The sequence below is a fragment of the Aspergillus caelatus genome (genome assembly GCF_009193585.1).
Source record: "Aspergillus caelatus strain CBS 763.97 unplaced genomic scaffold BDV27scaffold_267, whole genome shotgun sequence".
Lineage (NCBI taxonomy): Eukaryota > Fungi > Ascomycota > Eurotiomycetes > Eurotiales > Aspergillaceae > Aspergillus > Aspergillus caelatus.
Genome location: NW_022475530.1, coordinates 1 through 12,436, shown reverse-complemented (window position 1 = coordinate 12,436; position 12,436 = coordinate 1). Strand labels below are relative to the sequence as shown.

The 12,436-nt window shown below is 47.2% G+C and overlaps 6 protein-coding genes across 6 annotated transcripts; 4 read left to right on the top strand and 2 right to left on the bottom strand.

Annotated features, from left to right (window-relative positions):
• The first annotated feature begins 82 nt into the window (after positions 1–82).
• BDV27DRAFT_55071 (uncharacterized protein) lies at positions 83–1,482 on the top strand. Its single transcript, XM_032076908.1, has one exon. It carries the CDS (start codon positions 186–188, stop codon positions 1,317–1,319), a length of 1,134 nt encoding a protein of 377 aa, XP_031922458.1. The 5' UTR covers positions 83–185; the 3' UTR covers positions 1,320–1,482.
• Positions 1,483–1,769: 287 nt separating this feature from the next.
• BDV27DRAFT_149625 (4F5 domain protein) lies at positions 1,770–2,143 on the bottom strand (the record flags this gene model as incomplete). The annotated part of the gene is made up of 3 exons (XM_032071089.1): positions 1,770–1,807; positions 1,905–1,989; positions 2,081–2,143. The coding sequence occupies 3 exons, from the start codon at positions 2,141–2,143 to the stop codon at positions 1,770–1,772; spliced, it is 186 nt and encodes a 61-aa protein (XP_031922457.1).
• Positions 2,144–2,670: 527 nt separating this feature from the next.
• Positions 2,671–5,892, bottom strand: BDV27DRAFT_149624 (uncharacterized protein; the record flags this gene model as incomplete). The annotated part of the gene is made up of 12 exons (XM_032071088.1): positions 2,671–3,113; positions 3,299–3,434; positions 3,465–3,562; positions 3,611–3,701; positions 3,888–4,363; positions 4,490–4,655; positions 4,689–4,823; positions 4,858–4,911; positions 5,169–5,241; positions 5,470–5,471; positions 5,577–5,668; positions 5,790–5,892. 12 exons carry the CDS (start codon positions 5,890–5,892, stop codon positions 2,671–2,673), a joined length of 1,869 nt encoding a protein of 622 aa, XP_031922456.1.
• Positions 5,893–7,198: 1,306 nt separating this feature from the next.
• Positions 7,199–8,077, top strand: BDV27DRAFT_162683 (uncharacterized protein; the record flags this gene model as incomplete). Its single annotated transcript, XM_032073425.1, has 3 exons — positions 7,199–7,385; positions 7,452–7,693; positions 7,757–8,077. 3 exons carry the CDS (start codon positions 7,199–7,201, stop codon positions 8,075–8,077), a joined length of 750 nt encoding a protein of 249 aa, XP_031922455.1.
• A 434-nt stretch (positions 8,078–8,511) lies between these two features.
• Positions 8,512–9,835, top strand: BDV27DRAFT_136227 (uncharacterized protein). The gene is made up of 2 exons (XM_032068718.1): positions 8,512–8,588; positions 8,641–9,835. The coding sequence occupies exons 1-2, from the start codon at positions 8,560–8,562 to the stop codon at positions 9,764–9,766; spliced, it is 1,155 nt and encodes a 384-aa protein (XP_031922454.1). The 5' UTR covers positions 8,512–8,559; the 3' UTR covers positions 9,767–9,835.
• A 557-nt stretch (positions 9,836–10,392) lies between these two features.
• On the top strand, positions 10,393–12,422 carry BDV27DRAFT_136226 (putative longevity-assurance protein (LAC1)). The gene is made up of 4 exons (XM_032068717.1): positions 10,393–10,947; positions 11,089–11,399; positions 11,456–11,743; positions 11,798–12,422. The coding sequence occupies exons 1-4, from the start codon at positions 10,830–10,832 to the stop codon at positions 12,395–12,397; spliced, it is 1,317 nt and encodes a 438-aa protein (XP_031922453.1). The 5' UTR covers positions 10,393–10,829; the 3' UTR covers positions 12,398–12,422.
• Positions 12,423–12,436: the final 14 nt, after the last annotated feature.

Sequence of the window (12,436 nt, the reverse complement as noted above, 5' to 3'; positions counted from 1 at the left end):
ATGACGTTGTCATGTTGGCCTCTCTCTCGTTTCTGCCCCATAAATCCGTCCGGCGGTGTTTCTGCCCGCCTTTCAACACAGCATCTGATTGTAGCCGCCTGAAACTACCACACACAAGGCCATTGTCAACGCCATGGTAAATGACAGTTGACTTGTTTAGTGATGGGATATATTGAAACACCCCAATGTCCACCTCAGACAATGCGTTCCAAGAACTTGCCCGGATCTTTGCGACCAGAAACAACCGCGTTCTTGAGATCGAGGTTCTCCCGCCAACGCTTGGTCCCCTCCTTCAAGACGAATGCTCCGTAGGTATTACAAAGAAATACCTGGTTCAGTCGTTTGTGACTGCTAGACGTATATTCTTTGAGAAGTCAAGGTCCAAATTCGAATGCGGAACCCCACGTACAATACCCCAGAATGAGAATGGGAGCGTAACTCACGGCTCTTCGGACGCGATCCTCGAGGACCTTTTAGTCTCAACAGAAATAATCCTGTTATTCGACTGCGAGCATCTTACAGCATGTAACTGGAGACGCGGGCGCCTGGACGCCCTCAAGGGACACCATGATTTTTCCTCCGACGATTCGGGGCCATTTATCCAAGCGCTAGAAGCTGAGCTCACTCTGATGACAACTTATCTTTGTTCGCCCTTGCACCGGCATACAAAATCTCCGACGTTATGGCAACATCGATTATGGGTACTAAGTCGGTTACTCGAAATACGCGAGGCGAGAGCGAGACGACTACACTTCGACAACCCGTCCGAGGAAACAAACCAACACCAAGAGAGTAGTGTCGACTTGTTAAAATCTGAGCTAGCCATCGTTCATCGGGCCGGAGAGCTACACCCACGGAACTATTATGCTTTTAACTATATGAGACAAGTGCACGACATCCTTTCCGATGCTACAGAAGGCTCCCGAGAAGGCCCCTCTTCCTTAGCTGAGTCGACTATTGATTTGATGTTGCACTGGTGTTTGGGCCATCCGTCGGATATATCCGGATGGATGTTTATGCTCTATCTTCTGAAAGCTGTTCCGAAAGGAAACCTTCATGCCAGTACTGTTAACAAGGTCGTCCGCTACGCTTTAGATGTCGGGTGGGAAGGCGAGAGCCTCTGGACCTTTGTGGACCAGTCTGTTAAGTCGCTTGGTCTGGAGGAGACGGTCTACAATGCTCTGCAGAGGATTCCGGGGACCTCTTATACTACTATTTCCACGTTTCAAGATGAATCGATGAGGAATACAGCTCTGCCAATGCGACCATGGAAATATTGGCTGACCATGGCGAGAAAATACTGGGATGGCTACAATTAAGTTGTCAAAAAAGAATTATAGGTTTCAGAAAACCAACACGCTACCCACGTTCAAGCCACAGACACCATCAAATGTCGAAACCCTTAGTCTTTTAAGCAACAGGTATGATTAATATAATCTCTCGTGCCTTCGTGATACATCGCTCTGCGTACGAAGAATAGAAACTCCTCAGCGTTCGAATAACGCCTCGCTAGATATAATGCTATAATAATATGCGCCAATAGCTCCAACTTCCCTGTATAGAATCCAGTATATAGTATAAGATAGCCCGCATAGATCCATCATTCCCGTCACATCTCTCAACATATGGCATGTCTCCAAACACATGCGCTCCGACAAACATGGTTATGATCCAAAAAAGCGGACGTTGCTCGAAGGATATGCCACAGGAAGACGTTCATTGAAGCGAGGAGGGGGGAGGTATATGCGATGGATTCAAGCCAATGCTGGTCATTTCTTTTTATCGGATCCGGCTTTCGATGCGTCGGCTAATTTCAAGTACCGGGAGTTAGCAAGTGATAGGTAAATAGCATGATACTGTCGGCGGATTGTGCGACACCGGGGAACAAATTGAAAAATACTCACCATTTGCTTGCTTCCTTCGCATGATCTCAGCATCCGACTCCTTTTTCTGCTGGAATTGCGTCCCAGACAAAGAGTTGGCTGTTTTCTAGACGGGGGGGAATATGGCGTTAGCGAAAACCTAACAGTGAAGATAGACACTATTGGGGGAGAAGTCGTGTATAAAAAGTGTCGGTTACCTTTTTCTGTGCTTTTTTCTGGTTCTTGATGCGATCTTGGTCTCTCTGGTTTCCGCGGGTCATCTTGATTAACGTTGAACTTTTCTTCTTGGCTCCTTCCCTTTTGTTTATGACTATATAATTCTTTTCTTAATTTTGTTTAATTTATTCCTTGTCTGCGGCGGCGGCTGGTGGGATGGAGTGGGATGGAGTGGGATGGGGGGGAAAAAGGGGGCGTTTCAAAAGGAAAAAAAAAAAAAAAGGTTTGCTTTTAGGAACTTCCAATATCTAATCAAGTAGCACTTTTGAGAGTACAAGGGTCGTGGAAGGTTCCGCCGGTATCCATTTAATCCTATTTAACAGTCTGCAAAGCCACCAGGCATCCGCGCCGAGGGAACACCAAGTCAACATTACTACTAGTAGCTAACAATGTACAATTATCGGAAGATTTTTATTTCAACGTGGACAATTACATTAGTTAGGAGCCTCAGTCTTTACAAAGGAGATATTTCGTTTCTTGGGACAAACATGAGGGGCCTTCTAAATCTAATATACTATATATAACTGACGAGCTTCCTTTTGAATGGTGGCCCAGTATATCTCATCCAGCATCAGCTCAATTCCCTCTGTTGAGGGAGGTTCAAGATAGACTCCCAGCCCTCTGTGACGTGGGAATATTTATTCCGGGCTTCCTGAGCTTCTAGAAGCATGCCTATAGCCTTGTCTGCGCCACACCATTCCGACAATGTCCCGATAGATGCCACAGCGTTCTCGTTGAATGGCCGCAGTACTTGTTCCTCGTCATTTGTCGTCTCGACCAACAACTGGATTGCCTCTGCTTCTCGACCACGACGCTTTAGGATCACTGCCACAGAGTATTTGCATTTCAACGTGAGAGGATGGTGCTGACCTAGCTTTTGAATGCTTTCTTTGAACAGCCCCCCTTCGAGATTTTCGGACTCTCTCACGAGTCCCTTGTTCCAATATATCGTCGCTAGTCTATGTTTTCTGGCCAGCATATCATATGGAACCGATTCCTGTTTTCCAGCTTCTTCTTATACCTGTATGAGTAGTCCTTCTGCTTTGTCCCATTCTCCGATTTCTGTATAAATTCCTGTCAAGTTGCTCTTGCTTTGGAGATACAGGGGATGACTCGGCCCTAGAGCGCTCTGGATTGTCCGAATTGTTTCGATGCTCAAGTCTTCTGCTTTTTGAAATTCTCCTTGAGCTTTATATAACCGAGCCATGGTGTCGGCGCTGAGCCATGTAACAGGTAGAGAGCCCCTAGGCTAGCCATAGCGTCGATTGTGCTGCCATGTTCCTTACCGAAGATTGACTTTCTCTCTTCTAGAACTTCCATTCTCAGAGTCTCTGCCTCTGGGAGTTGGCCAAGGTACTAATAGACCGAGGCTAGGTTTGCCATATTAATCAAAGTAAGATTGTGGCGTGGCCCTAGCAGCTTTTTCCTTGTCTCGACAATATGCATATCCAATGCTTCTGCTTCTGGCCACCGTCCCTAGTCCTGATATGTCGATGCCAGGCTGGCCATACTCTCCAAAGTCTTTGGATGTTCCCTACCAAAGCACTGCTTCTTTTCCTCCAATATCAGAAGATCTAGTTGCTCGGCCCTATTACAGCGGCCCTGTGACCACAGGTAGTAAGATATTCCCTCTTGAAGATATAACCTTCTCTTCTTCAAGCCCTCTTCATGCAGTTCTGGAATAGACCTGAGGGCTGACTGGGCATGAGGCAAATAAGTTCCGCATATACTCTAATTCTCAAAAATGGCATTAGGAAACGCCCCGGCAAGGATATCCATGGCCTGAACGGCTTTCTCCTCAAAGTCGTCCTCGATTATCAGCCATTTACGTATCAGTAGTTGCACCAACCGATAGAACGAAAATTTGTCTTTGTCCCTGCTAAGGGTGATAAGAGAGAAACCCTTCAATGTGCCTAGGGCCTTCACGAGATCTAGTGCCTTCTTCACTTTTTTTTGGAGTAAACTCTTAGGAATATGGTACTGGTCAAGGAAAGCAAGCAGTGATAAGACTTCAATGGCATTGGTGTCTCGCTGCTTAATGTGGTTAATGGAAACCATTAACGTCGTAGCAAGGGCATTTGGGACCTCCGTCTCCCTTCCTAAAGTTTCAAATGGCTCGCAGAGTAAATCCATCCGAGTTTCACCGCTGTCATTGTATAAATCGATATATTCACCCACCATTAGTGAATTCTCCTGTATGAAAGACATAGCTTGTACTATCGCAAGCGGCAGATGCTCGAGTAATTTAGTAAGTTCGTCTACTTCTGAGTTTTCAGGACACTACTCGGTCGCTGAAGATTTGATAAGGTATGCTGACTCTGCCTTCGTCATAGGGACGACCTCAATGAGATTATGCGCGCAACTTTTGGTGAATTTAAGCCCTGTCCCACGATCTCGAGTTGTGATGTTGATTGAGCTATGGGAGCAATCTGGGAGGTAATCCAAGATTGATAGATGCTTATGTGCTTGCGTTGCTGTTCCCATCTTACCCCGTTTGATATTGCCCTCGGAAGTAAACAACGAGGCTTCGTCAGCATTATCGATGATGAGCAGCCACTCATGATGCTACTCCTCTAGCCACTCTCCCACAAGCATCGCCCTGTCAGAATCTCGATTATCTGCTTCGGAAAAAAACCCGCATGCGTCAAGAATACCACAGTATCCTTCTTTAAAACGGTCGATACTGCTGGCATGGACCCAAAATACAGATGCCCCGGGGGTGCTCTGTAGTAAATCGGTAGGCAAATTCGATAGCTACGTGAGACTTTCTGTTACAGTTAGTCTGGCGTTCAGGGATCGTGTCATATCGGAACTAACCCAACGCCCCCAAGTCCATATAGGGCGATTCGGTTATGAAACGATCCGAATGAAGCAAGACAGGCCCTCAGACTCTCAAAGATAGGCTCCCGGCCAACAAATCCAGGGTTACGCGAGTACGGTAGAATTACTATCGCAAAGACTTGGTATTAGCACCCGTTGCAATATCTTGATTGACATACAATAGTTCGCGTCAACTTCTTCAGCAACGTATGTAGACCCTGGAGTACTGAAGCTTCTCAATGATGGCACATTTGTTGATGCTACAAGCTCAGCAATCAGCGAAGAGACACGCTTATAGTCATCATCATCTTCGCACGCAAATCTGCAAATGGATTCGTGATCAGCAGTGTCCAAACATTACAATTTACGTAGCACGAGGCAGCAAACACACCAGTCCAAAGTTCTTCAACGGTAAAGTCTCACAGAAATTCAGATATCGGTAGTTTTCAAGTAGCTGTTGAAAATTCGACGATATTTCCCTGGCATACAAGTCGTCGCTTTTGAGAGCATTCATAAAAGTATTCCTCGGATTCCTTAGGATAGCTCTCACAACTTTAGCGAATACATCCCCAAAAGGTGCTAACCAAGATCCTGGATGAGGGATCCCAAAAAACGCTATGCTAATCGTTGATTCACTGATATTTCCATATGACATACCAAGTCTCGCTTGCACGAGCGACTATTGGTGTCAGCTTTTGCGTGGGCTTTGACATGGCATGGATTGAATACCTCCTTTACTACAATCCTCCCTAGACTATGAGCAATAAATAGGATAGGCCGATATCCACAAGCATTTTTCTCTAGACTTAGTTGAATGAGAAGATTTCGCGCCTGCTCTCGCACGCCAGCCGAAGAAGACTCAATGCTAACATTTGGAAATATAACCGAAGAGCATTATGCTGGCGCGTGGAACCTGATTAGGGAGGAAGTCCCGGAGCCATAGCTTCCCATTAGACTCCCTTCCTCTCCGCATGGTTCGTCTTGTTCTTAGGGTTAAGGCCATGGACTGCAACGACACTAACTGTTGTGTGGGCTATCTATCCACTTGTCTTTGACCATGATTTCCTACTCAATATTTGGCTCGTTGCCAGGGACCAGGGTATGTAGAAAATTTCTGGACTGGTATACAATCAGATCAATAAGGGCTTCATTGACGATGACTGTAGAGCGCATCTTGTGGGAACATACCATCGTATTATTGTGCAGCAGCGCTCATGGGGGAGGGCTAATACACACAGAAAATGAGGAGCGAGGTAGCCACCCCCGAATATAAGAAGCAAAATTTTATTGTGAACATAGTCAGGGGTTAATTTAGACAGCCCTGAAGATCGACTGGGTTGGTTCAGATTAGAACGAGCTACGCTGGTATAGGTGCACTGCTACCTTTTGGGCGGTTAGATCGAATGGGTGATTGGGTGAACACATAGTGCCCTAATGCACCTGCAAGAAAGCATCCCGCATCGTTTCAATGGTAATCCTATAGGTTAGTAGCAAAGTAGTCCTAAAAATAAATAATGGAGTGGGCGCTTAACTCTTTACTGTATTTCCTAGTCAGCTTAGTGATGGGACTCGATGAGAGTCGCATGCCGAACAATGAAGGGGAAATACCATGGGAAGCGTCTGTGATCGACTAGTCAATTTCCCCTTCTCAGGCTTGGGCTTCTGTGAGTACGGTAAATATCGATGTGGGCATGAATGTTAATGATTGTATTTTCCCTATGTATGCTCCTGGGTGCACCAACCAAAATGCGACGGAAGCGCCGAGTAGTCGCTGTTGAAAAGGCAATGAAACACCGAGCTGCGATGAGAGACAAAGAAAGCGCAACAGTTTGTGCCAGGACGAAGATGAATGGATATTGTCGCTCAATGGAACATTGAATGGGTTTCAGGCCCGACTCCTGTCTATTGTACCTATTGTCATTGTCTGACAATACGCTTGAGGTTCTTTCCTGAATTTTGTGGCGCGCCAGGACATATCAATAAGGCTCCGGAGGCAATGCCCTGGTTGAGTTATGTTGATCTCATTTCTTCTTTAACCCTCAGGTTAACCTTGACTTTGTCGCTCTTTCTTTCTCCACCTCTTTCAGTATCCGAACACAGTCTGCTGCTGGTCAGTCCTCACAGCCGCGCTTCCACCTTCCTTATTATCAGTTTCTCTCTACAATCTCACACGAGTACCATTCTTCGAATACACTGCTATAAGGCCCTTGGTATAGCTTTGCGTAAGTTTGAACGGGCAGGTACAGGCGCATTTTCTTCATTGTAATACTGCACTCATGATGGCTTCATTAAAAGAATCCTTGGCAGGCCCAGGGTTTGTGATTCTGAATGCGATTCGGGTCTTGAACATAATCGCCCTGTTAGACATCATTGCTGCCTGCGCGGTGATGCTGGTGAAGATCTCGCTGCTGAGCAGCTTCTTTTTCTTCGAGGCGGCATCTCATGTCATGACCGCCGGAGTTAGCAGTAAGTGATTACGGCTCCCTTGTTAACAAGCGTCCTGATAAAATTGCTAAATGGTTATTATAACAGTAATCCTTATAATCTCAGAACTCCCTTTTTTCCGCGGTTATTTTGATCACAACTGGCCCCTGTTGGGTCAGGATTCTGGGTTCATCACCCTGGCACTGGCGTTGCTGATACTTGGGGTCAGTATTTTGGGCGACTTGAACACGGAGGCCACAAGCCAGGAGTCCCTTGGAATCTCGTTCTGGCAAATTGTCCTCTCTGCTGGGATATTGGCCATGATTATGAGCGCTATTAATCTGGTCGCGGTAAGCCTTTCTTCACTGGATATGGCATAGTAATTACACTGACCAATGCGAACGGAATTACAGAGCTTTGTCTTCGCTGATCGCAATAGCGGTGTCACTGCACGCCATGTCCGGGTGTATGGAGCAGTTGCGCCACAGAAGGTGGTCAAGCGAACTGACAGCCAACGGTCGTTTCAGCTCTGCATGAAGCGAGAAGATACGCTGCCAAAATACAGTACAGAGTCAATCCCAAGGAGACAATCGGCCATGCCCCGGTTTCCGCTGAAGATAAACGGACTACTAAACACGGACGACGCAGCGTCATCAAAATACTCGAGAGATTCATCAGGCGTTGCTATCCCCAACTTAGCCCATCATCCGGCGATGCAGTCTGGGCATGTTTAATTCTAATCGCTTTGGACCAGATGACTAAAATCTTTCGTTAAGCGGATGAATGATATCTCTGAATTTTGTTATAAAGCGTGTGTTGTTAAGAAGTTAGCGACCGAGTTCATTTGGAATATCATACGTTCTATACTGCTTCTTCGCTTATGATCTCGTAGCAATGAAATGATAAGGGTATGTATGATCATCGTCGGACCATGCGAACACGATAGGACTTAGAAACCAAATGCATGGACATGGCTACACCGTTCTGTCCATCGTAAGGGGTACTGACGTGGAAAGTACAAGGGAATTTCAATGTATTGCCCCTGGTATGGATTCACTGTCCACAACTCGGAATCTTATTGGTAGATAACAACCGCCGCTTGGCGCCCGCCGCCGATAAGATCGACCGAAGGGGGCGTTTATGACACCTGAGCTTCAACTCTTTCGAAGTGACGTCGGGCGATGCGACAGCTAACGTTATACGACAAATCGGAAAGATGGTGGAACTAGGGATATCCTTTGGAACGTATGTATTCCAGACATCTGGGAATGGTGCTATTGACACTGACCTATCATAGCATTAAATCTCTCCTGATCTTCTTCGCACCGATCATTGTACCTCGTATCGTCAACTTCTACCGGAGTACGCGAGTCGCATTAGCATCACGTCCAGCGCCTCGGGCTCTCCCTCAGAATGCATCGCGTGCCCTGAATGTCCTCTTCTTTGCGATTCTTTTCTTCTTACTCCTTAGCCTACCGTTTAATCCCCATGCGCCGAGCCCAAATATCTTCGCTCTGACACGTTCTCGCCTCAATACCCCGACGGACGTCGTATTCAATCGGCTGGCGCGTTATAGACCAGAGAACACGTTGACAGACGCGGACATATTACTACGGTCCAAGTTCACGTCGCTGGGGGCCAGAAAGGTGTATCTACGTTTTGGGCCAGAAACGTTGACAGGATGTCAGTTCTGCTCGCTCGACAATATAAACACCTACCTTTTATACTATCTTCCCTTCCACACGATACTTCCACATCTCCTACACATGGTGATAGTGGGCTTGGTTACGTCGGCACCGTTCGCAGGTCGAGAGGCGGCAGGCTGGCGCAACAAATTCACGATGGCGGGCCTCGCGCTGGCTACTCTAGATGCTTACATCGTATTCACTTACGATCCAGTGCAGTCAGCGTCCGCTGCCGTACGGGCCGGTATCAGCCCGCCATCGAGTTTGTACCATCAGATCACCCTGTTGCGGCCCTTGGCGTTTGCGATCTTTGACGGCATCTGCTCTTTCTTGATTTATGTGACGGCCACCCACCGTTTCTTCTTCACTCCTCCCTCCCAAGCGGAACAAGTGGATCAGTTGGTGGGCTCTTCCCTGTCGGCTCTGTCTGGAGCCACTGCGAAGCTCCACGCCGTGAACGTGGCTCGCAATGCGGTTGTCAGGGACAAAGTGCTGAAAGACCGAGATGATGCATATTGGCGGGCAGTTGTTGCGATGAACGCGGACACCGCTAAGGCCGACGGTGGCGATCCGTCGACTAATATCTGGGAAGAAGAAGAAGTGGTGCGAGCTATGTCGCGGGCGATGGCTGGTGAAGGAGGGGTGGATTTGGCCAAGTTGGGTGTTAGCGCGGCGGAATATGTCAATGGAGTGACGGTCGGCTTGGATAATGATGCTGAGCCTCACGAGAAATCATAGTATCTGTTGTTGTAGATATTTATATTTAAATGCGCCATATAAATACAAATAAATATGTGTACATTATTATTTTCCCACCAGCGTTATAAAGAGTAGTATGGTGGAATAAAACGAGTAGCAAGTTAAACCTCCAAATTTACATCACGATTGTCCATGCTGATCCTCGACGACTATGACAATTCTCCGCATCGTTGGGAGAGGAAAAGAGGGTCAGGTGGTTTCCTTTAGTGCAGGACTTTAAAACCCTAAATTCCAATTGATGGACCGATCGCTCCTCCTCCAGGGTCGTAGCACTAGACCTTAGATAACCAGATGACCCGAAGAATCATACATTAGTCGTAGACCAACCGAAATGGAACAGCCTCTAGAAAGAGCGTGTGTAGAGAAGCACCACGACCATTGGGGAAAGCCGTGCGGAGGTTGGGAACCTTAAGGTGATGGATTTTCACAGGCGGTGTGCCATGACACATTTGGTGGTGGTGGTACGGAGTACTTCCCTGATACTTCAGGTCTTTAGGTAGAGCCAGAGTAATCCCAAGTACTGCATACGTAACTGGCTGTGGGCCGTCCCTCTTGTGAAACACTCCCCTCATCTCCTTCTCTTTCTCTTTCTCTTTGTCTCTTTTTTTTTTTTTTTTTTATTGTTTCTACTTTTTCTCTACTTCATTTCCCCTTCTGTATTGAGAAAGAGAAGTTGATTCTCTTTCCTTTTGAGTATCGATCCATATATACATATTTGGTCCCTTGGTTTTGAAGGGATATTATTTATTTTGTGATCCCGACTGGTCTTCCACAACGGTCCCGTCCCTTGATCTGCCTGAGACTCCAGGCATTCCAGGCCAGCCAAACCCAACAAAAAGAGGTACCCGCAGCGGAACCGCGGATTCTAAGTAACTACTGCTTAACCGCGACGGAACAGTGGTCGGGAACCACTCTCGCCCGCTTCTCTACCCTGTCCTTTCCATTTTCCTCTTTGTTGGTTCCGCCATTGGTGCAGAACAGTTATCGTTCTTACTAGGCATCTTAGGATCCTTTGATCCTCCAACACTTGAGTCTTCTCGTCATGACAAAAGAAGCGCCGTCGCAATCGGTCACGGAGCTCAATGCCTGTGTTTCCACAGGCCACCGCCCTGCCGTGAAAGAAACCACGTTCCGAGAATGGGTGGTTGACAATCAAATCGGTACGCATGAATGATTCGGATTCCTCCTTCGTTCTGCTTGCGTGCTCCTTCGACTGCCATCTATGTGATTTCTATGCGTGGGCTCCTAGAGAGGAGAACAAACAGTGACATTGTCCTTGCTAACGGTCGGTTGATGTACAGGAATTTCATTGACAATCCTTTCCATGGTATTGGCCGTTCACCATCTCTACCCTTCTTTAAGGCCTTATACCGCTCCGTTCTTCCAACTATCTTACTATCAAGCTTCTCAAGGCGTTTACGTGCAGGGATGGGATGATATTTACTTTGTCGCTAGTTCCGCGATCGCCTTTACGGCCATCCGGGCCATTGTAATTGACTGGGTTCTTCGACCAATTGCGATGCATGCGGGACTGAAACGGAAAGCTTCAGTTCGATTTGCTGAACAAGGTTGGATGTGGCTGTACTATGCGTTCTTCTGGACTTTCGGCATGGTTCGTACAATTCTCCTAAATTGTGTGCCTGCTCCGGACACTGACTGTCGATCTAGTACATTTGGTCGAACTCCAACCACTGGATGGATTTTGCGGCCATCTGGGATGAGTGGCCTGCTCGCGGCGTCTCAGGCTCGCTCAAGTGGTATCTCCTGGCGCAGCTTTCATTCTGGCTGCAGCAGATTTTTGTCATCAACATCGAGGAGCGGAGAAAAGACCACTATCAAATGTTCACCCATCACATCATAACCAGCACTCTCTTAACCTCCGCCTATATATACGGCTTCTACAACGTCTCTAATGTAGTTCTGTGTCTGATGGATATTGTGGATCTCTTGTTGCCAGTAAGTCTTAATCGATGTCTTATTAAAGATCCAATATACTGACTGCATGAATAGACGGCAAAGATACTGAAGTACTTTGGGTACGAACTGGCTTGCAACGTTGCCTTCGTTGTTTTCATGCTCACATGGTTGATCACACGTCATATAATGTACCCTCTGCTATGCTGGTCCATCTTTAAGGAGGTCCCCGCGAGGATGTCTTACGGCTGTTATTCCGGAACGACAGCCGAAATGATCTCGAACGATGGGTACCCCGATCAACTGACCCACCTTTTTTACCCATTCTTGAACATCGACGGTCCTATCTGCATGAACCGCACCATCAAGTGGATCTTTTTATCCCTCCTGCTATTTCTTCAAGTGTTATCCATCATCTGGTTCGCGATGGTCGTCCGCGTGGCGGTTGGTGTTCTCCGTACTGGAAATGCAGAAGACTCGCGCAGTGACGACGAAGAAGAAGAGGTGGAAACGAGAATCTCGAGCAAGGATGGCCCCAATGGAAGTGCAACAAGCGCTGATGGTACTAATGCCGAATGGCGCCGATCGAATGGATCGTCTGCCGTACGCCCTCGCGCACGTGGGCGGGTTCGACTCGGCGAGCAGAGCGATCGCAAGGCACTACTAGGCAGAATCGGATGCGACAAGCCGACCTAGTTGCGCCATGTTTCAATTTCGCTTTTTTTTTTTTTTTAA